Source organism: Zootermopsis nevadensis, unplaced genomic scaffold (assembly GCF_977971745.1).
Source record: "Zootermopsis nevadensis isolate Lab colony 2312 unplaced genomic scaffold, Znev_1.0 Znev_ptg000025l, whole genome shotgun sequence".
NCBI lineage: Eukaryota > Metazoa > Arthropoda > Insecta > Blattodea > Termopsidae > Zootermopsis > Zootermopsis nevadensis.
This window is the reverse complement of record NW_028259157.1, coordinates 3,280,356-3,304,464: the sequence shown is the minus strand read 5'-3', so window position 1 is coordinate 3,304,464 and position 24,109 is coordinate 3,280,356. Positions and strand designations below refer to the sequence as shown.

At 37.8% G+C, this 24,109-nt stretch overlaps 1 protein-coding gene across 4 annotated transcripts in view; it reads right to left on the bottom strand.

Annotated features, from left to right (window-relative positions):
* Positions 1-24,109, bottom strand: part of LOC110833660 (uncharacterized) — a 410,934-nt gene that overhangs the window by 16,822 nt on the left and 370,003 nt on the right. For 3 of the 4 annotated variants that reach the window (XM_087356184.1, XM_087356185.1, XM_022071976.2), the window contains one exon: positions 11,851-12,039. The exons of the other annotated variant lie outside the window; for it this stretch is intronic. In XM_087356184.1, the coding sequence (XP_087212310.1) occupies positions 11,851-12,039 (189 nt within the window). The remainder of the gene's footprint in view (positions 1-11,850; positions 12,040-24,109) is intronic. 4 annotated transcript variants of the gene reach the window in all.

Sequence of the window (24,109 nt, the reverse complement as noted above, 5' to 3'; positions counted from 1 at the left end):
ACGCTCTATGAATAAACTGACTAGAACTGAGACACACTCGCAGAATTTCATTGCCTGACCTCGAACAACAGCGTCAAGCAGTTTTTCCAATCATGCGACCAAAAGTATTCCAATAATGTCTATATTTTTGAATCTCAATCGTAATTTCTAACTATCATATATCTTCACTAGATCTTAATTGCACTCAGAAAGTCACCGATTCCTCCCATTACAAATCACGCGTCTGGTTACATTGAATATCTGTGTTCCCTTCATAAGGTAGTGTGTGATAAATTAATAATGACCATGACAGATTATTCTTCTATAATTTAAAACTTTCATTCGTTTCCCTATAATATTCTTTAACGCTGTATAATCAAAAGAGTTGTAACATTTTCGTGAAGTAACCTTACCCATGCTGAGACTCTAGAAAAATGTTGGATCTAAGTAGGAAATAAGAAAGCGTGGCTTTTCATTTTCTAGACTTTTCTTCAAGAAATATAGTGCCTTCACTCGACGTACAACTTACGTGATTCCATTATGAACGGATAATGTCAGATGGTGGTTGGTTATCTTAACTCTCTCACACAGTGGTTCCTGTTTGTGGCGAACCCAAATGTCTGACAGTTCTGAATAACGTTGAATTTTAAAATCGAGAGATTTAATTTAGTTATCAGTGAATTTTGGAACAATAGGATGTACCTCCAGGTTTCAACAGATGACGCCATACACAACCATGCTCTTAATTATGGCGTCACCTCTGTTTTTGGTTGGACTCAGAGCGAAGAAGCGTAAATTGTTGATCCTGAATTTGGGTTTGTAAATGTAGAAGTCTTCAGCTCTGGTGATGGAGACAGAATGTTACTTTAAAACGTCGGCAATACTTCTCACTTTCATACGGCGCAGGAATCGAAAAGCACGATAAACATAAACAATGGATCACCTTGAAACCTTAAAATCAGTAGAATAATTTATGTACAAGACGAACGTAGTCGACAAAACGGATCCTAATTTATTTGGGAAGACTGAGGGTTTCTGTATACCGCGGATTAACAATACACGTTCCAGTTCCATTATCGACGCCGCTGTGATGTGGCTGTCACTCTGGAACTTGCAGAGCGCTGTGGTATGTCCACAACGAAGGCTTCTTCCGAAATGGAAGCCACCACATGAAAGCCATCGTATCCCCTGCAGCATAAAGTCGATTACGGACATTATGAAAACTTTCAGTCAATATGGTATGTCTTTATTACGCATCAATAACTCTAGTACAATGCTCACGTTGTCACAAATAAACGCATGAAGTCAACTCTAACTTCTAAAACGCTTCACGGCTACTATCTCGGAAACGAGCTATGAGTGTAGATTTTATAGAGTAAATATAACGTTATTCGTCTGCTAAGTACCATGCGAGCGATGATGCAAACTTAAATTTCCAGTCATTCATAAAAAAATATAAATTTATATAAGCTCCGGCACAAACCACCACCACCACCACAATAATAAAAATTCTTGTACTTTTAGTATTTCATAGTTCATGCACAATTTAGATCAACTATCATGCAGACTGCTACAACAATGGGAACATTTTTGTAAGAGGCAATGTTTTTAGGACATCATTCAACATGTCACGGCTTCAACGCGGAGCCAATTCTCAGCTCAGAGAGTAACTAGTTAAGCAAACTCTCAAGAAGGATTCTGCTCTATGGAGTAAATTAGTTAAACCAAAATTCCAAAACACACTGTATCGATATTGAACGGTCGCTTTTTGTCACCCACAGCCACAGTTAAAATCCAGATTACAACAGGAACACATTTCCGTTCGTGTAATGTGAAATATTACGTGCCTACGATTTAGAAACAACGGTCACTCAGATTGACCCCTGTGTGTCTACTCTGTGCAAACAATACACGAAAACTGCACGCCAATGCAACCACCAACACTAAACGTATGACAGTGAATATTCGAGAGTAAGCCGCTATATAGGTAAATTCTACTACGCACAAGGTGAGTGGGTTGCCTATACCAAAGCCGACATATAGGAGAAGCGATAAACAATACGCCCCACAGAGTTTAGCATTCCTCTGACTTCTCACGATTCAAATGCAGAAATACGTCAGCTATTGATAATCCAAAACAAAGCGCCATTTCTGTGTTGCGACGTGACAGACAAATATGATATCACAATGCCAAAGTTTGATCGAAATTCGTCGAATCTTCGAATGGACACTGCACTCTGGTGTATACAGCTATTACAATTATCCATCAACATAAATACTTTGTTCTCATTCTTGCATCCAGTAGGCCTATATCTTAAATAGTCTTGTTGGAAGATTACTACAACGCATAATTTCGTTAATGATGGTTTTAATTTCTATACTCGTTTTTTTTTCCAGTGTATCGGAAATGCTTTCTAGTTTCTGTACAAACACACAAGGAAAAAATGTTTAATGGCTTTCGGTATTTGTTATATAGTTCCACAACCTGTTAATGTCTTTCGAGCGCTTGGTATGGAAATATAGCGATACCGTCTTGTATGCCCTGCAATAACCGGCTAAGAGCCAGTTACTCGTTTGTGTGTATACAATCCTTGTAAAAACATTATAATGATCGATAGTAACGTTCAAAAATCAAGGTATTGAGTATGGCACAAAATAAATAAATATTATTAAACTTGTCTTTGTTTCTTGAATCAGAAGTTCTCGACCAAAACATGAAATCAATTCATATACCCAGTTTTAATTTTAATAATCAAAGCCATCGACAAATGGAAATTTGAAGATTTCTGTCTTCTGGGTTGTTGCGCTGTGTAGTCTGGTCGATGTTAACCAACGTTTCGGAGGTCATACTGCCTCCGTCATCAGGACGATTCTTAGTATGAAGATTTCCGTCTTCTGGGTTGTTGCGCTGTGTAGTCTGGTCGATGTTAACCAACGTTTCAGAGGTCATACTGCCTCCATCATCAGGGTGATGAGTATGAAGGTTTCTGTCTTCTGGGTTGTTGCGCTGTGTAGTCTGGACGATGTTAACCAACGTTTCAGAGGTCATACTGCCTCCGTCATCAGGGCGATTCTTAGTATGAAGATTTCTGTCTTCTGGGTTGTTGCGCTGTGTAGTCTGGACGATGTTAACCAACGTTTCAGAGGTCATACTGCCTCCGTCATCAGGGCGATGAATTCATCTACCAGACTACATAGCGCAACAACCCAGAAGACAGAAATCTTCATACTCACCGCTGTAAAAACCTCAAATCTTACAAATGGTAACGTTTTTGCCAGTCAAAAACATAAACAAAGCGGATAGATGCATTCAACTCGTGGAGGTAAGCACGGCGGCATTCGTACTCACAGAGTTAGAGAAACGAATTGATAAGCAGCACGGTTCACTGACTGAACTGGGAGCGGGGGAGGTGAGGTGGTTCTTTTACAGCGTCATTAATCGCCCAGAATAATATAAACAGCGGAAAACAAAACAACTCAAACGGATCTCATTGTGCAGGGACGCGGAACGGGTCCGACTGAGTGTATAAATTCAGCACTTTTTACCTTTTATTGTTTGGCTTCTATTTAAAAGGGCTAAAAGCAGCAACGAAGCGAATATTAAATCTGTGCCTGTCAATTTAAGTTCTGTTTAAATTGAAAACAAATGGTAAAAAAGTAAATTCTACCACTAACAGGACCTAGACGTAGGTGGGAAGATAATACAAAAATGAATCTTAAAGAAATACGAAGGGCTGATATGGACCGAATTCTCCTGGCTCAGGATAGGGACCAGTGGCGGGTTCTTGTGAACACGGTAATGAACCTTTGGGTTTCACGAAATGTCTTGAGTGACTGAGCGACTGGATTCTCATGAAGGATTCTACTCAATGAAGTATGTAAAAAGAAAATTCTAATAGATATACTTATTCGCGGATCCTGTATCAACTGGTGGGATAATGTGGCGAAGAATAAAACAGTGGAACGTGGTAACAGTCTTTGCTTAGTTGTCGTACTTTTCCTGCAGAAACTCGGGGAAACTATATGCTACTAAGAATAATGAACTCAGACAAATGGAGGGGTTGCTGTCTATTTAGAGCCTAATTGGTTCACTGCTCTTTTAAGAACGATCTATCAGCTGCAGAGACAAAGCAGAATGAAAGGATGAATATGCAAGGTCAGTGTGAGGGGGCAGGTATAAAGAAGTCGTGAGATATTATAAGCTACTAATCCGGCATTCGGTTAAAGTCGGGTTATATTTCTAGTAGCCTTCTTGATGTTATGTAAAGTCGGATGATTATAAATTATTAGTGTGGAAGGAACAGGCTGTGGCGTATTTCAGATTACAACTACGAAATGTTTATGTAGGGACTGGAGGAAGCCTGAGTCACAAATAACAGGTGGTCGGGCCTTGAATTAAAATTGATATCATTCCGTACCTTCATTCTTATACAGTTGTATTTATTACAAGTTCTTAAAAAAGCAACGTCTATCTAAAGTCTGCATATTTAGTCTCCGTAACTACTATACGGATTGAGATTAAATTTGGCACTAAACATCTACATTAATAATTACCGCGAAAATTTATTGCCAGTACGCACAGACCAATTACAACTCCTGCACTAGCCAGGCCCAAATTAAAATTCAAAAAATTAAAAACATGGCTCAACGGACAAACAGTCTGCACAAGCAAAAGATACAGACAACACAGAAGTATACAATTTATGTGAAACGCTTTCTTGATATTGCAAATATTTAACAAAACAGGGTAAACCGAAGTCTGACTGCAGTGTCGTACGTGTATTTCGAGCAGTTCTTGCAACAACAAACATTAATCTGCAGTAAATAAACTAAAATCGGAAAACATAATGCAAAATTAGAAAGAAAGAACTTGGAAAATGTGTGTACTCTGCTGGAGTACACTTTCATGGCACCAGATTCCATGCGAATACAAATGCTGTACACTCCTGTCTCCATTCAGATATAAAACTGTCCATACTCTTCTGTCAAGTGGTGTAAATGATAATAACTTACCACCCTTCATACCCCCGTTACCGGCAACTGTATTTTAGTTACTGTCAGCATGGCACCATGTGTGCGAGTGACTAATGATACCTGTTCAACGAGAACGAACTTCGGAAATGTCGACGTAATGTTTTCCATAACATCGTCTACTTTTTTACTAGCAGTATTCAGCTTATGTTTACTGTTATATTGTTAAACAAAGATCCCACTTTAAAAAACTATTATCAGTTAACATTTATTCCTGGGTAAGAATTTATATCTATTCGAAAATTTGAGAATTGCACTGTCTCCAGAAAGTTTTCCTGGATAACTTCAAGTTATGAAACATGTACAAAGCTAAGGATATCTGACATCAATCGAAGTGGTAACTGGCGTGAATGGCGAAAGACATGACAGACGAGAAGACAAGAACACCACAACGACCCTTTGAAGTTTTAGACACACGGTGCAAATATTAAACCTTAAAACGAATACAAGGCAAAGCATTTCATATGCAAACAAAGCAAATTTAATAAAAGGTATATTAATAACGTATTTACAAAGTAAAAAACGGCAACTACCAAATAGACTAATAGGCCTATACTATTTTGGAAACTAATAATATATGAATCTGATATACGAATATGTTACAATATGCAACGATCCATAGGAAACGAACTGAAACCAGTCTGGGACTCAAATTAACAGAATAATAGAACATAAGAATAAAAAAGTATATTTATAACTAAAACCTAAGAGGAAGCAAACACTTCCACACGTTTACAGTGTTTAAGTAGATTCGTATAATTTATAAAATATACAAATACAGATGTACAAAGGATGCGATACTATGTATGTTAAGGGAGGATGATTTGTACGAAACTTGAAAGTTACATATTACCAAGCAATGTGGTACTTGTATTACAAAATACAAACTACATGAAGTGGAGTGCCGTCTTGTTGATGCAACATGTATAATCTGGAAAGAAACGTCTTCCAAAAAAAAAAGTGATAGCTCGTCTTATAGGAAATAAAGTTAGTTGCTAAAGGCCAGTCAAGAAATAATGACCCAATTACTTGTTGGCTGTCGATAATGGGCAGAAGGATAATGGAAAAAAGATTTATCAGCAAACTACGTAACGGTTGAGATTCCAATCCATGCTGATACAACACTTTTCACTCAAAACAAGCCAATAAATAACTGCTCGAAAATTCAAAGATGTTTCAGGGGACTCTCTGCGTTTCACCAAGAAGAACACGTTTTCCAGCATGAACTGAATCTCAATTATTGCAATGCTTCTCAATAATTCTTCTCTGACAATCACTTTCTTTCAGCGAACAGATTTTTTCGACTGTCCACGACTCCCTTTGGTCAAAAGAAGTTACGCACATGTCGCCTCAGCTGCGTATCGAAGGAGGAAGGAATTTGGAATAAGGCAAAACTAGTGAAAACCGTGTGTTCGACCCCCTAGGATTGGTGCGCGACTGTATTAAAGTCCAACGGACTGGCCAAACAGATCCTTTGATAGAGAAAGACAGGCACTGAGAAAGGCACAGATAACCTTCAATGTAAGACGGAATCAGTCAGGGTCTGTCTGTTTTACGAGAGTTTCACATAAAGAAACACTTCTTAAAAGCACGGAGAAATTTTAAAAGAAACTGATCTTGATTTACCAACTAGAGTTTAATGGAGTTTATCATAAAGCCACTATTCTGGGTTCTTACGCCGTGTGGACTTGTACGTACATGACCTAAAGATGAAAGCAGTATGTTCCTTGGAAACGTTTATATCTACCTACAAGTCCACACGACGTTTCAACCCAAAAGACAACATCGACATTGTCATTATTAATCGGAGCAACATCAATGTTGTAGTACCTTAATAAAGTCCAGTATGCGACTAGCAACATATAAATAGTTTAATTGGCGTAACAAGATTTTGTGTTGATGAACTCACCAAAATCAAATACCAATGAAATAAATAAAATAAAACACACTGCAATACCCAATATCAGCATGAAAGAGGTTTTAGAACGTAGGTTAAGTTAATGGAAACATCTAAAGACCGAAACGTAATTCCATTGCAACATAGGGCCAGTATGAAAGCATGAAACTACTACACAAAGCAGCACAAACTTTTTGATTCAGATTCCTGTGTCTTTCGAAATCCATTCTGTATATCACTCGAGGATCCTGAAGTGGTAAATGAATGCAACGGATCAAATAAAACAGCAAGCACTCTTGCATATGGAAGACAGCGGAATGTATTACCTTTATGCTATAACCAGAGCTTTGTTCTTACACTGCGCAATCAATGTCGGGGCATTAAGCATTTCGTGCACGAAGACATCCATGTGGCTGGCTGCATACATATTACAAGTTAACATACATCTAGGTAAGTTTCCGGCATCAATCGAAATAAATGTTATGCTGAAGAAGGAAAATTTTGACTTGAAAGTTTGGTATTACGAATAACGGTTCTAGATTTGTATGCCACATAAAATAACTTGTACCAAAGTTCATACCGAAATGGTTGGCTGGCTGACTAACAAACTAACTGGGCCACTCTTTGAGGAACTTCCTTGATCAGTCAAGAGACATTTAATTGTAAAATAATTCTTCCTTGTTATAGAATTCAGCAACATAAAAACATTACATCGAATATTGTCCTGTGCAAGTTTAATACAGTTTACAGTATATTTATCTAAGATCAGGGTTAATATTACCTTCTCATCTACATCTCTATTTGATAAGCGATCTCAGAATTGTTTCCATCTAGATTTTGCATGAATTTTTTCCTGGGAAAATGTTTACAAAGAAATTGAATGAAGTTTTACAATTGACGGTAAACAAGGGACTAAACCACTTTTGGACAACATTTAAAACAAATGTGGGTTCAGTTTTGTTAAAAAGTTACGTGTGAACAAAGCCTGGAGAACTTACTTGGTTTTCCTCTTGATATTGCAAGGGTTGTCGTAACTTCAGGATATGTTCCATTTGGGTAGGATTTGGCTTGATAATAGTGAAAGTACTCTAAAATCGTCAGCAAAAGCCTCGAGAAACTCTTGTTGATCAGGGGCGGATGCGCAATTTCTATTCATTCCTTGGGTTCCACCCGGATTATTAACTGAACCTGTCAGTAATAGCATGGGTTGATCTACGAAAACTCTTTCATCAATGTGGTAGGTTTCATGACAAAAATTAGAGTAAATGGTAATGAAAATATTATTTTTGTCCTATTTAGAATATTATATGAAATAATAAGCTTATGTTCGTAGAATCGTTAAATGGTTATGAATCATAGGGGAGAGATTTTGGCCAATAGGAAGCAGACTATTTAATTACATTTAACGACGTTTCACAGGCGCCCATCAACGGGGCCATAAACAATAAGTAAATTACTTATCCTTTTAATGAGGAGGCAGAACAAATTTCTGAAACTTCGGCCAATTTCTACAAGACTACACGGTGCAAAATCCCAGAAGACGGCCATCTCCATATTCGCCGTAATGAGACGCTAACATTTCATAATCTGCGAACAGTTTTTGTTTCATGCTCTAAGCTGAATTAAAAGTGACAGGGTGATAGGAAAAGTTCGCAGATGAGTCGAGTAAACGAGTTAAAAATACGGGAGAGAAATGAAATGTTGCTCTCGCCACGACATGAAACCCAGAACAACAGTTTTGCTGCAACACAACAGAAAATTAACAAGAAACTTCTAATAACATTTCAAACGAGGAAAGTGCCAGGGGTCAATTTTCGGGCCATGTTCAACGCTGCTGAATGTCATCATATGTACTATACCCATTCCATAACGTCTCAATGATTCCGAGTTAGTTAATCTCATTGAGAAGTTGATTATTATTTATTCAGTTAAAAAATTCACTCCCTTTATTGAAACTCAAAGTTTATAGGCATGTTAAGAAAGTTATGCTAAACTAATTAAATCAAGTTCAGAACCTCACACCTATTTCTGCAACCTCACTTTTAATATTACCTTTTCCTCCAGACCTCGGTCCAAAATAGTTCCACTCTTATAAGATTTACAACACAAATTTATTCTCCGTTCTCGCAACCGTGTTACATTCCTTCATTGGATACGTGATCGAAGAATTGTACTGTACAGGCAAGTTATCTTGGTAGTCAAATGGAGGAGGATGGTCAAAACGGAAGGTTTACGTACGAGTCTGGTGGGAAACATTTATTTCTCTCCGATCATTAGACCACTTACTCGTAGTATTGGTGCGTTTTGAAACAAGTTAGCAATGGCAAACAAAAAACATAATCAGGTTTACCACATTAATTCACAGTAAATAAGGAGTGAGGGACTTCACTATTAATAATAACGGCACACTACTCTACCAATGTTTTCTTAACAGTCAGTCGAACGCCTGCTACCTTGACCTTGAACGGCTGAAGATATAGTCGGCGCAGTAGTTTTTGGCCGGTGGAATTTTCAAGGGGAAGGCTAGGAGCGAGTCACTTGTGCCTTAGTATAATGCTGACTGCACCGAGGAGCGAGTCTCGGACTGAACGCCCAAACAAAAGAAATACACTGACCGTGCCACCTCAGGTACACAGAGTAGGCCCGTCCGCCAGCTCCGCTAGCTTCTCCACCGGCCAAAAACTACTGCGCCGACTATACCAAGTGGCAACCAGGAAGACAAATCTCAATATAACTTGTGCGTATTGTACCATAACATTGAACAACATACAAGAAAAAAGCTCGGAATATGTATACCTCGAAAGAGATAGAATCCACAATCCCAGTGCTTGATCAAAGCACCTTAGATCACGTTACTGCTGGGACGGACTATATGTTACGAAACACGAATGACGGTTTCTGCTTTGCAGACCTTAATAAAAGCTTCAAAATACAAAGGCAAACTTTGCGTGACATTGATAAGACATTTCTTCAACTGGATGAGACGACTCAGCAGCCATCTGAACGTTCGGGTTTCGTTTTATTTCTAGACGTTTCAGCATGACAGACTGCTACTTTTATTGCGGTCCTGTTCCAACAGCGACATCTTTGTAACGTGCCAACGTTTTTATCGCTGGTTTGATGAATGACACTCGATAGATTTATTACACAACACACAAGGCGACCCTCTGGGACCGTTAAGACGCTACAAATTGCCTTTCTTAATTTTGGAAGAGCTTTTATGAAAAAAGAGAGTAAAAGGATCAATTCTGTAACACCATAATCGAACTGCTTTGTGTTAAATTAAATCTGGCGCTGAGAAAGTAAACGATTTCCTGAACAATGCAAGTATGGATATAGCACAAAGACAGTGACTTTCTTGTCACATGATTTAACTGATGTAAAGAATGGTGTCTGACACAAATGGTAAGCAAGCATAATGCCACAGAACAGAAGATTTAAAATACGTTTTAAGGTTTTCTTGAAGCTCTTTTGTGGGCGACGAACACCTTATGAGCTGGACATGCCTGTCTGTGCGTCGTCGCCCGCATGATTCAAGCCAATTGCTACAAAACAATGGAATCCAGTGATACCCGATTTTGAGACACACTTTGGAGCAAGGTAATTGTTGGAATACATTGTTTGCAACAATGTTTTAAGATCACATTAGCACAAGAATGACAAAGACGCAACATTGCGCGTTGATAGCGTTAACAAGAATGGGACAAGAAGCAACACTAAATCCGGATCGCGTTAGCGCAACAACGAACTGCGTGATTTGGCGTGAAGAATACCTTTTGCGCCTCTAAAGTTTCGTTTAGTCTGTCTTACGCATTTTTCCACTTAGCTGTCTTACTTGATAATTATGAAATGAATGGGCATTTTTGGTTGGGAAACTTAAAGAGAAGACCACTTTGAAGACCTAGGCGGAGATGGGAGGATAATATTAAAACAGATCTTTGGAGAATCAATATCTGGGGGTGTGGATTGGATTTATTTGGTTCAGGATAGAGACTGGTGGCGGACATTTGTTTAAACGATAACTTACTTTATGATTCCATGAAAGGTCGACAATTTCTTCGCTGGCTAAGCATAATTCTCGAGAAATATTCTGCTCCATGGAGTTAGTTACTACACAAATTCTGTTTATAGTAGTAACATTTCAGTGCTGTATGCATTTGTCCTATGCTCTAGAATAATTGTATTCACGTTTCGAATTAACTTTGAGATCTATTAATGCTCTTAGCCTGTACACTGACAATTACCAACAACAAAACACAGGTGAGAATATTAAAAGTCTGAAATACTATGAGTGAAATTCATGACCAGCCAAAGAATTGGCTACAACCCACAAACGAAGACAAGATGGAAATTTATTTATTTATTTATGGTTCATTTAACGATTCTGTTATCAGCGCAATTCATAATGTCCAATGATACGACGATTAATGAAAAATTAATTGGAAGAAAACGGTAGTGCCATCCAGGAATTTGGGTGGAAGACACTGAGGAAAACTAAAGTTAAATTTACTGTCAAGACAGCCGGTCTCTGGGCTGAAATTTAAATCCTGGACCTCCGGATTACAACGCAGGAATGCTAACAACTGGGGAGAGACATTTTGTGAAGACGGAAACACTCACTTGGTACAACTAGGAAAAGTAGCGCTCAGGAAATAAGGCATAATCGTGCATGGTTCATGATAAGAGCGAGGCACATTTTCGCTCTATTCTTGGTCTTTACTGTTTCCTTTGTCATTACTACGTCAACAGACTTTTACTGGTAGGGTACGTTAAGACGGTGTGACGGAAAAGTGCTTAAGGACCGCAATGGAGGCGTAGAGGGACGTGGAGGCAAAGATTTGAAACATTACAAACCCTGGGGCAACAACACCTTAAAAGGGGCCAGAACCCCTTCCTCCCACACCCGAGAAGTACCTGGATGGGGGGGGGGGCTTTTGACTCACCCTTGTTGATGATAATTGCCACTGATCCCACGTGCTGGTCAGTGACCAAGTCGACCTGCCACCAGCGCTGCTCAGCGGTGCGAGGTGTGAAGCCGCACGTGTCGGGGTTGCCGTCCACTGCCAGGGCGGAACGGTAGTTCCACAGGGTGGCCGATATCAAGGAACTGTGGCCCAGTGCCAGATTGAGCTCTGCAACATTTGCCACGTTCGATTTACCAACCCAACAAAATGCTAGGGAACGTTCAAGTTTCTACGTTTCTGCGTTATGAGATTTGAGGTTCTCACAGCAATGAGGATGGCGATGTTGTCCTTTTGGGTTTTGATGCCTTGCAGACTCGTACGTAAACATACTGTATCCATCGTCATGGCTGCAATGGCGGTCTGAGAAGCGGAGGGATTTGAAAACGGTTGAAGGAATGGGCCAGACAGAGTCGGAGAATAAGGGGAAATGGTCTGATCGGACAAAGCCTCTGACCATATAAATCCCTTCACTTCCCAGCACCGTCACTTCAACACTGAATGTGGAGACAGTATGTTTCTTCGAAAATTGGCATCTACCTACTGGTATACGTGGCGTCCAAACCCAGAGTAACAACATAATAAGCTTTGATGCACTTGTACAGATGACAGGAAATTTTTTTGCAAGTATCCACGAAAATTAGCGTTAGGTTGTGAGAATGAATTTCAAAGCTGTCTCTTATGTCCTTACAGTTTATGCATATTACTCTGGAAAAATTTAAATAACGAAGACTTTGCAAATTTCTTTCCATGTAAAGTATTGTAAGATAACCAAATCAAGAAGTTTGAGATGACCCGAATATGCAGCACACTGTAAACAAGAAATTTTTACACAATTCTTGCAAGAAAATATTAAAAAATCACTGTATAAACGGAAATAAAATACGTAGGCCTTTTTATGGCAGGAGGTAGAATTAAATCTATAATTTTCAATTCCAAAGCTTAAAAGATTTAAAAGTTAGGCTCCTAGTATAAACAATTAAGCACATTTTATACAATTAGATCTCCGTACGATCTGCAGGTTAAATTTTAATTGTAGTTTACGTCTATTAACAAAACACAGAAGCAATTTATCCCTCAGTGTCACATGCGTGAATTGTTGATTCGTTCTGTCAAAATAACAGAAAATCACTGTAGTATCTCTAACTGCTAACGATCTCTTTACTTTGTATGCGTAACAAATGAACATCAAAACGAAAGAGGAGTGCAGATTCAGATATTAATTCATGTTTAAACTCTGTTTACTTCAAATGGAATACACATTTCCTCTATCTGTCAGTCCTTTAAACACGTAAATACATTTTTATAGTCTGACAAAATTATTCAGACTTTTAGAGGTCTTTATCGCGCGAGTCCACGCATTCCGGTCAAATCAATTTGAAAGAACGTAAGTCCATCGTAAAGCTTCAGTCCGTGCGTACGTAAAACCTTAAAAGCTTTCTAGTAATGTCGGAATCCTGTGAAGGCATTGGACATGCAGTAAATCTTATTAAACTTTCCGCTATTTTTTTTTTACAAAAACGTAATTGACTATTTTGAATACTACTGCAAATGGCACGCAAGACTAAAGACCATAAAGTAGAAAAATATAGTTACAATTATTCCAAAATATATGTATACTGGTCAGCTGAAGACGCAGTCCAAGCAACTGAATGATGCAGAGAAAATATTCCAACAAGTAATATATACAATCACCTTACATAATTCTAAATACTGAACTAGAAGGTTCGATAAACATAATTTAAAACAAAAAGGTGAATACCGATACTGTTTAAAATTATTAGGGAAGTGTACACATGAGGATAAAGGCGGAAGAGTACATTTTCCATACAAAATCAAGAATTTAGGCTTCACGACGAGGTATCGATTAAGTGAGTTTAGTAAGTTTCATTAATATCTAATTAGGTTTTGTACTGATATGATCTTAGTTTGTTGCAAGTAATTATCATTTATTATAAACGAGCGGCAAAATTAACATCTACTAAATATGCTAAGAATTTGCTTAAATCGTAATAATACAGCGGCGTCCCAAAAATGATGTGTACACAACGCTTACGTATGTAATGGTTGTGTATACATATTTTTGGGAAACCTGTACTTTTTATGTTAGGATTGAAATTATTTCAGAAAATGTAAAATATTATTTATGTAGGTTAATGGCAAGATTTACACATTTTTTCTGAAATTTCAAAGACCGAACTACATTTTTGGTTTAGAAGATAAATACCTTAATTAAATTACTAAAATAAGAAGCCATGTTACTTATCTAAAATTCACGAAATAACACGGCCCCTCTCTTGTGACTTATTCTTATAAAATCGCTGTGGGTGTACTCGATACAACACCGTATGATTGTGCCTGTTTGTCTTTTGTTGAGCATCTACTTACATCCCGAACGACTTAAGAGCCCGCTTTACTGTCTTAAGTTTGTATGAAACACAACTTTAGATCAAATATGCAAGAAGGCCGTTCGCTCCACCAAGCTTCGTCGCTCATAACTTGTTGTGTACAGGATACGTCATGTTGAAATTAATACAGGAAGCACACACAGAAACACAACGAAGTGCGCAGTCAGACACACAATTTGTATAACTACAGCAAAAAGTTACGAAATAGTTAGTACGTCCATTCGGATTCAGCATGCAAGATTCTCACTCCAGATGACAGGCTTGTTCCACGTCCCCCACCACCTCACAAAAAAAAGTAACTTCGGCAATCCAACAAAATGGTAAAACAATTCTGTGGCCTAACCACATGTACAGGAAAATGGATAAATTTATATCCCCTACACCACAGAAGAGATAAAAAATATTCGCTAATAAATTTCACGCCTTACTCGTGTTTCAGACAGAGAAAAATTTATTACACGTACTCTGCGAACATTTCACCTTACTTTTACTGTATTCAAAACAAAATTCTTATCTGCTTCTGAACACGACAGAAGAACAAATAGTTCCACACAGATCAATGAAGCATTATAACTAGGAACGCGTGAGATAAATTAGTGAGTATATATGTAGTAGGATTTCGGAATCTCACGGCGGTGAGTAGGAAGATGACCGGCTTATGGGTTGTAGCGCCGAGTAGTCTGGTAAAACTTTACCGACGTTTCTGAGGTCCTTGTTGCCTCCATCATCAGAACAATGATGGGGGCAGTATATACCTCTGAAACGTCGGAAAACGTCTACCAGACAATACGGGGCTACAATCCAGAAGACAGCCAACTTGTCGAGTATTTAGTTCATTTGCTTAAAAAATATGGTCACTGATATCTATAAAGCTGTTAAGAAGGATTAAATGTGAGGTACCAAATATGGCTGCTCTATATTAAGTTTCATCCAATACTTTCTAACATCTACATTATTTTACAAGTCTCCTTTCCACCGTAATTTCTCTTATAGTTTTACGATTAAATAATATCACATACAGAGAGAAACTGAAGTATAAACACGTTACAATAAAATTAGAAACGATAACCCCCACCGAACTGACTCAAAACAGCAGGATAACCGGAAAAGTCCGAAACTTTCGCCTTAGATCGGACAGTCTCCGAACTTGTCCAATTTGTCGCGACGGAGTTGAAGTTCCTGATCCGACTAACCCAGTGGTCTGATTCCGTTGGCCCAATAGAATTCTGGCCTTACCCAAGAGGTCTAAACACCACAGTAAAAAGGCTTATAATGGACGTGGAGATAAATATCCACTCCTTTCAGACTTCGGCACTACAATGAGGTAATTATACTTCAAGCACCAACCGTCCCCAGGTCGGTTTCCCATTACTAAGACCCCATGGTTTCATTCGACATCTTTTAATATCTACTTCTTTAATTTACTAATTTAATCTTGTCCCAACAAGTGCTCAATGCAGGCTTTCATCTCTGAAGTATGTTTTGTACTCTGGTGGAAATTATGCGAATTCCTTCAAACTAGGGCTGTCGAGCCGGTACTAAAACCTCCGACTCCGACACCGGCTTCGACCCAGACTCCTTCATAAAAGCTGAATATGTATTAATAAGTGTAAACCTACAAAAATGTTAAATGACACCATAAGAGACTTCATCACCACCACGTGAATCATCAGCCTACTTTTCAGAATAATAACCTGTATTTAAATATACGTCTACTGGCTTTTGCAGACATCGGTTGATTTGTGGACAGTTTGTATTCTTAAGGTACCGGAGCCAAAGTTACAAAGCATGTGGCTCAACATGATGTTAAATCTCCATAAGCGTGAGGCCGCTGAAGGCTCACACGGTATAGAAATTGTTCTTAAGATTTCATATCGAGGTCAGAGTCGGTACATTTTTACCGACTCCGTCTCAGACTCCACATAAAATTGCTTCCGACTCCACAGCTCTGCTTCAAACTAAAAAGTATGATTTTTGGTTCTCACGGCGGTGAGTACGAAGAACAATTGTCTTCTTCTTTTGAACTAATTTCCAGTCCACCACGTCTCATACTTCCTGCTGTTCTTACACCAACACCAAACCAGCCCTGCTTCTTCGAATTCATTCGTAATCCTCCTTGTCTTGTTTTCACAGACCAAACACAGGTATACTTTTAATAAATCTCTCTCACTTAAAGTATTTCATAAATGTACACACAAGTTCCGTTCGTTGTAAAATCTCACGCCATCCCCAGCTTGGAGATAGGAAAAAAGTTTTAAATTAACAGTAATACAAAACAAAAACAATAATAATAATAATAATAACAATAATAAATAATTACTCCGCACCGTATAAGAAGTTCCTCTCTTCAGTTGAAAACTTGTGAATGGTTAAGACACACGTAGCTGTAAACGTTCACGTTGTTCGTCAAGATATACCAAGTAAAATAACAAAAAAATTGTGAAAAACACCACGCCATAAAAATGTATCTACAAATATTTATCATTCCTGCAGGCCCCACACAATTCGTCCGTTTATCTTTCTGTGTAATACATTTAAATTTTATATCCTTACTAAAACTCTCATCGACCGAACATAATCATAATTCGGAGAGGTTAGACTCTGACACAAATTGACATAAAATCCTAAATACACAATTAATATTACTCTGAATGACGATTGGCAAGACGGACACATATTTTGAAGTAATGTTCAATAAGGCAAAAACGTCTGTTAAATAATCATATTTATTTTCTAGTAAGATGAAATTTCAGGTTCTCACGGCTGTGAACATATCGATGTTGGTGTCCTGCGTAGTAGCGCCATGTGGATTTGTAGGAAGATAAGGTTTAGGAAAGACATAATGCTTTTATCCTCAGGGATAAACAAATTTCCTTACTATTTTCTTGGACGAACTTCACAAAATATGAAACTGAACTTAATGAACACAATGACAGGAGATAACACTTTTTACGCTGTAAACTCTCTAAACTTATTTGTCCGTTTTCCTTACAGATTTAGGAAACGTAACTTTGACCTACTGGATTAACAGAGGCCCACCGAAAGTGGAAAGAAGATAAGGCATCGAGTAATTAAGATTCAACAATTGTAATTAAGCTTATTTACGATTTCATTCAAATTCACTCTAATAATTATTATCCAATTTTAATAATATATGTCTGTGAAAATTATACGGCGTGCAGAAACATTACTGATGCCTTATTACGAAGAAATACCAAACACCTGTTATGCTTCATAGACTTCGCTTCCTATACAGACCTCAGGTAAATAGTAGCACATGGTAAGACTGATTCTGGAGCAAGATCTTTACAGTGAACACGTACCAAAGTGCCGTATTTTTGGAAGTATAGATGTCTGAAACACTTCTCAGCCTGGAAAAACAAACGACATCACCTGAAAGATGCAATTTATTTTCCAAACACCCAAAGATGTCAGCACAACTTCCAGCAAGAATTATTATTCTCGTTGTCTCTCGTAGATACGAAATTCGATCTAGTTATTCTTATTTTATTTCAATCATGCTTAAGTTTCTGTCTCACCTACAGCTTTTCATTCGACTGAGACGTCTGCAGCATATTAACAAAATACAACATTACTTATCTTTTCACGATCTGGTCGCAACTATTTGAATCTTATGATGGCATTTCTCACAGATTACTACAAATAAGATGCAGGTCAAATCTCAAACCTCAAGCACCTCTGCTACGCGGAAAGCGAAACAATAAATCTCTTGCACATTGCGATGTATCTGGAGAAAATTATTACCATATGTAAACGAAGGCTTTGAGTAATCACCTTCAAACGCTGCCTACACGTGCTATAATAACATATAACATAAACTATTATATCAACCTCTTCCATGTATGTCACAGAAGATCTGCGAGAGATGTTTTTGACAATTTGAATACGATGAGGCACACAGTCTGTATACAAAGCAGACGATTACCACAAGAGACTTGGAATATACGTATGACCCGCAACATCGTTGGACGACCAGGGATGGCCAAGTTCAGCAGCGACTGAGATTTCAGATGGCAAAGGTGGTTACGTGTTTTGTCATTATTAAAATTTCGCGCCAAACGCTAATCCGAAAAGACCATAAGCGTAGATTGTGAACAGGAGTCCAACGTTTCGGAAATCTTCTATGTTTCCATCATCAGGAGCGTATACATGTTAGACTACTTGTACTCATACATGTCATGACATGTCACGCTGAGGGAAACTGAAGCAGTTAGAGAGCTGATTCTGATGTTGATTAAAAGATCTTTAAATCCTTTTTCATACGATATGAGACACCCACGATCAGGCTTTAAATGTCACGGCGATGATACATGGAACTAATAAGCCCCACTCAGCAGTGTGGGGTAAAAAAATTATTTGGATAAGAGGGCCTAAGCAGTACTTCATGAAAAGAACACAACTGAACGGGTGAATCTCAGGTTGAACATGGACTATCCTATTAGTTGAGACTTCAGGTTCTCAAGGCGGCAAGTGTGAAGTTGAATGTGTTCTGGGATACTGCAGCATGGAATCTCGTTAATGTCACCGACGTTTCAGAGGTTCTTACTACATTACCATGATTATTGAGGTAGTTAGCACCTCTGAAACGTCGGCCAATTTATACGGGACAACAAGGCACATCCCAGGAGACATTAATCCTTATCCTATTCGGTTTGAGTGGTTTTCGTTTTCCTGTTGGACTCTTATCGGAATAATACTGTAAAAGGCCAGAACAGCTTGCAACCCCAATCCTTCTAAGTGAATATTCAAAATCATAAAATACTTTACAAACCGTCACAAAAATTCTCAGATCTTTCTGTAAGAGGAGGTGAAGCTACGGCCGCCTTTAAGCACGGAGGAGGGAAAGATGCTGTGAGAATTCGTCTAAATTTTCCGCTTCGGTTGGACGAATTCTGTTGGAATTTAAGATACAACTAAATATAAATACCAGCAAAAAAATTTGTTCCACGTTACATAAGAAACCACAACCTGAACTTAAAAAAAGGCGTATAAGCAACATTAGAAAAGAGGAGAAGGGCATTTAAACTGACCAAAAAGTATAAATTAATAATTTTAGCCTATTTTAGTAACACAGTATTAATTTTCTTCATAGAATGTGTGAATCCTGAGGTATGAATGCCAGTATTTATATTTTTCAGATATGACAGGTTTGTCTGATCCTGGAAAACACTTTCGGAAGCCTGTTCATGGCGGATCACCTCATTTTGGAAGAATGTCAATGATTAAGGCGACTCAAAGTTTCTGTTCCACCGAACGCCCTGCGTCAGGCTTTCGACTGTTTTAAACCATGCAACCACAAGTTTCTGAGATCCGCCTTTATTCAGTCTAGCATTTGATGCAAGTTACTACAAGATCAAAGGTGAGGACAATTGCCATAATGGAACACTGTGTATTCATCACACCATTAACTTGACCATCATCCATACATAATTTAACAAGCGTCTGACTCTCCGTTTGATGGATTACCTGAACTGCTCTGATTCTGTCCAATGTCGCCCACTCTCTTGATGGATGAGTGACGTCACTCTGAGACAGTAATTCTGCTTGTTAGTGTGCAGCCAACACGAGGCATGGCCTGTTGATTGTGTCTTTCAGTCATTACAGCCAAGAAAGCTACCACAATTCTAAAGCCTTTCTGAAAATTTGAACATGGCTGTCTTCTGGAATGTAGTGGTCTCGTAGATACTGACATAAATTTCAAAGAAGCTTATTGCCTCCTTCTTCAGGGTAATGAATAGGACAATACCTAACCATCTACAGAGTGCAATGACTCACAAGACAGTCATCTTTATATTCGCCATGAAAACCTCAAATGCACTAATTTTTATTTCAATGCCAGTGTCAATTTAATATTTGCTGCTTTTATTAAACCAAGATCGGATATGGTCTTTACCATTAGCCTATTTGCAATAAGCTTAATGTGAAGCGAATTCTGGATCAAGACATGAAGAAGTTGATTTTAAATTTGTTTAAGGAATTTGGTAATTTATTTTCATGCATCTCTCACTCTCAGTCACATTTATTAAAATTCACTATCCGCCATTCAGTTTTAATGACCGACGTTTTCGATAATAATTATCACCAGAAAGTATTAAACTCATGTAACGGACACCAACACTGCAAATGCATCAGAACGGATGGTCTACGGACTTTTATGAAATTGTATTTAAAGAGGAAGCAATTTATTTTTCTTCTGCAGATTACAAAAGTTATAAAAAAACACTTTTGGGTTCAGACCTGTTGTAAAAATTTATGTGAAGAGTTAGGAATATCGCTTTTCCACATAATATGTATGACAACTGGCAGCTGATAATAGATTTTATATCATTCCATGCAGTGTGGCTTCTTAAGGTACGTATGTGTAGCCTCAAATAAATCGATAAATAAATGTGTACGTTCAAAAGGCATTGATGACATACATACATTAATAATGTACCCATTTGTTTGTACTTCATATTGCAGTTATTGGTGACATTATGATCAAATGGTAAACATGTCTAGTCTATATGTGCTTCATCTGATGCCTTGTTAATGCACATTTGACATCGGGTCTATTACATTTTATTGTCTTCCCTGTCATTATGTCCATGTTCCAATACAATATGTGATTTCGTTTTACAGAAGGGTTCCTGGCTTGTATTTGTAATACGACGCGTACTCTATCAACAAATTGGGCTTTATTCCTGAATCTGTTTCACAACAAAACATGTCGCTAAAAGTAACTGACGACCTCCAGCTCTGTGACATTCAAAAAGTAAGTTTGGGCAAACCACGGACTAAAGTACATTTTGATTTAAGTAACCAAACAATAAAGCAAATCAAATACACAGAAATAATCTATACAACAAAGAAAATGCAAACAAAAAGAGTAGAATAAAAACCAGTTGTTGCAATAAGGAACAAACTCAGTAATAAACGGTGCAACAAATAAATCGTACGGCAAGGAAATCTACTATAAAAATTCGTGATTTTTCGTCTATCAAAAAATGACGTCATCAAACAATGTTACGTTATATTTGTTTACTCGGCATTGTTGTACCAACACAACAATGCCGAGTAAACAAATTACTTGACAAATGACTTGAATAAGACACTAAACTAACCCCCTCGAAGAGGGGTTGGTCAAGTGTTTTAACCCCCCATTCGGGGGGGTTGGTTTAGTTTCTTACTCAAGATTTTAAAACGCAACCAACTCTCCGAGGAGCTCCGAAAGGAGTGCTCTGCCCTAGTAAACATTGTCTTTGATGTATAGTTATACATCAAAGACAATGCGCACAACAGATAAAACAAAGAAAGTATGATCAACAAGAGACGTAATAAAATATGGAATAATAAAAGAAACAGCAAAGAAAATATGCAGTAAGAAACGATATAACAAAGCCAATATGAACCAATAAATGGTTTAACAAAAAAGTACAGTCAGCGAAATAACATAACAGATACAAAAAACACCGAATCGGAAAGGAAAATATGCAGCCAAAAACGACACAACAAAGAAAGCATAAGGTACATCTGTGATAATAAACGACGGAGGGAAGAATATGTAGCAATAAGCGGTCTCAGGAACAAAACGTATAATAACAAACGGTAGAAAGAACAAAAAAAACAAATGTGGTCTCTGACTACAACCAGCGACTTATTTTAGTTTTCGAAAATCAGTCCAGTGGATCAGAAAGTTTCTCAATCATTTGGAGTCGTCACAGCGAACGACCGCATTATGTTTAACACAGCGTTAAAAAATATTCCACGAAACACCAGTATCCGCCAACAGACAATGTGACAGGTCCCATCTTCCCTATTCTTGTCGTCTCTTTCTTGAACGTTCAGAAATCTTCACTTCGGTACGTAGAGGTCACTGACAGGATTAATGAAAGACGTTGATTGACAGATGGCTTAGCTTCTATCGTCTCTGGTAAACGACAATGTAGCTAGAGGATGGCTGGACGGAAATTAGGGGGTCTTTGCACACGTGACGACATTAATTACCAACTCTCTCACTCTTTGCTGATATCATCGTGGTCGATACTCAATAATTGTAACGTTACTTATTATAATCGACGGCGAATAAGCACCACTAACGTAACTACGCACATAAGCACTTGAAATCTGATAGTCTGCACGCATTTAGTAACTGCACATTGGCTGCAAAGCTTCACGTGAGATATGACATGGAATTTGTGTCGCTGGTGAGAACTCGACTTACAGACCCACATTCTTTACTACCAACTTCAATGCTCGAAATCCTGAGCTCGAGTACTGATGACGGAATTACAAATGATCATATTTTGATAATGAAAGAATATTAATTTACATGCTCGCTAAAAATAATAGTATTAAGTTCTGCAAAGCTTTTTCAGTCAGTGTTTTAAATTAAAAGCTTATAAATGTAATTCTGAAGTGAAGAAACCACAGAAATGAAATCAACACTAAGACAGGGTTTATAAATGAGTAACGATCAGTAATAAATAAGCTCATAGTGATGTCGTATTTATGTACGAACGTACTGAATTTATATGAACCCCTCCACCTAATTAAACAAGTATATACTTTGAACACAAATATATTTGTAGTCCCTGTCTAGTGGCTGTTCTTTGTGTTTGAGTAACATATGTTATAATCTATAATCCACGTAGGCGACATTAAAAAATTTAAACTTACAACCAGTAGAACATTCCAAAATGAACGGCAGACTTTTTTCATTTAATAATATAAAACTATAATTATAATAATACTAAATTAATATTACACCTGGTAAATTTTAGTAATGTTTGCTCTGTTAAGTTTCTGGACATGAATCACCTGTATTATTTGAGTGATATGACAGTCGATCATTTAAATTCTGCAGAGTACATATTGCTTGTTTTGTTAATTTAATGATGATCATTTGCTGCTAATGTGGTTTGGGCTTCATAGCTTTATAACCTTATAACCTTCTCCATGGGAATGCAGTTAAGTGAGGTCTACAATATACCTCTACTTTATGGTAAAGTTTTATAACATCTATGTGAGTTGGTATTAGATATAGCGTTTATTTAAATCGTGTTATTTCCGTTAATTGAAGAATATAATAAATTACATCATTTTATCTTATACACAATTATTTAATTTCTGTTGTAATGCATGTTGGAAATAATGCTCTGAATAGACAGACTGTTGACTCATGCGTATTTAAAAAACTTCACAACGTGTCAATACTTCACAGTCTTCGTAATTAAAGACATTTTAGGTCGCGGTTCAAGCCACGGATTATGTTAACGTTTTAACAAAGTAGATGCTTTGGATAGTGTCGGAGTTTGGAGGAAACTGGAATGGAATGGCTATTAGTATGGGGTTGAAAGTAACGGAGTGAGATGCGGGATTTAGCTTACCTCTCGCCGTGGTTCGTATTTTGTAGAAGTGTTCGCGAATCTAATAGAAGCCTCTAACTTGTGAGGAAGAAGTAAGGTTTGGAGTGCTACTCCTTCGAATTTGATATATTTCACAGGCCTACACAAACCGTTTATGCGTTCGTATGTCAAGAACCACTGCTCTACTAAGAAATGCATATTAGGAACTAAAAGATGAACTTCGTATTTATTACTAACAAATGCTTATATTTTTACACAGGAAATTGTGCGTCCTCAGGATACGAATGGAAGAAAGGCCTCTATATATGAAGGATAGTTACGAACGTAACCAACAGCCAACAGCCGAGGGATTACCCACCATCTGGGTGGTTGGGCAGGGGAAGGGTTAACCCCTCTTCGTAATAAAATGTGGAAAATGTTACACAGGTCTTAGAATCGGTGGACTCTTGTGGATATGATAATGAA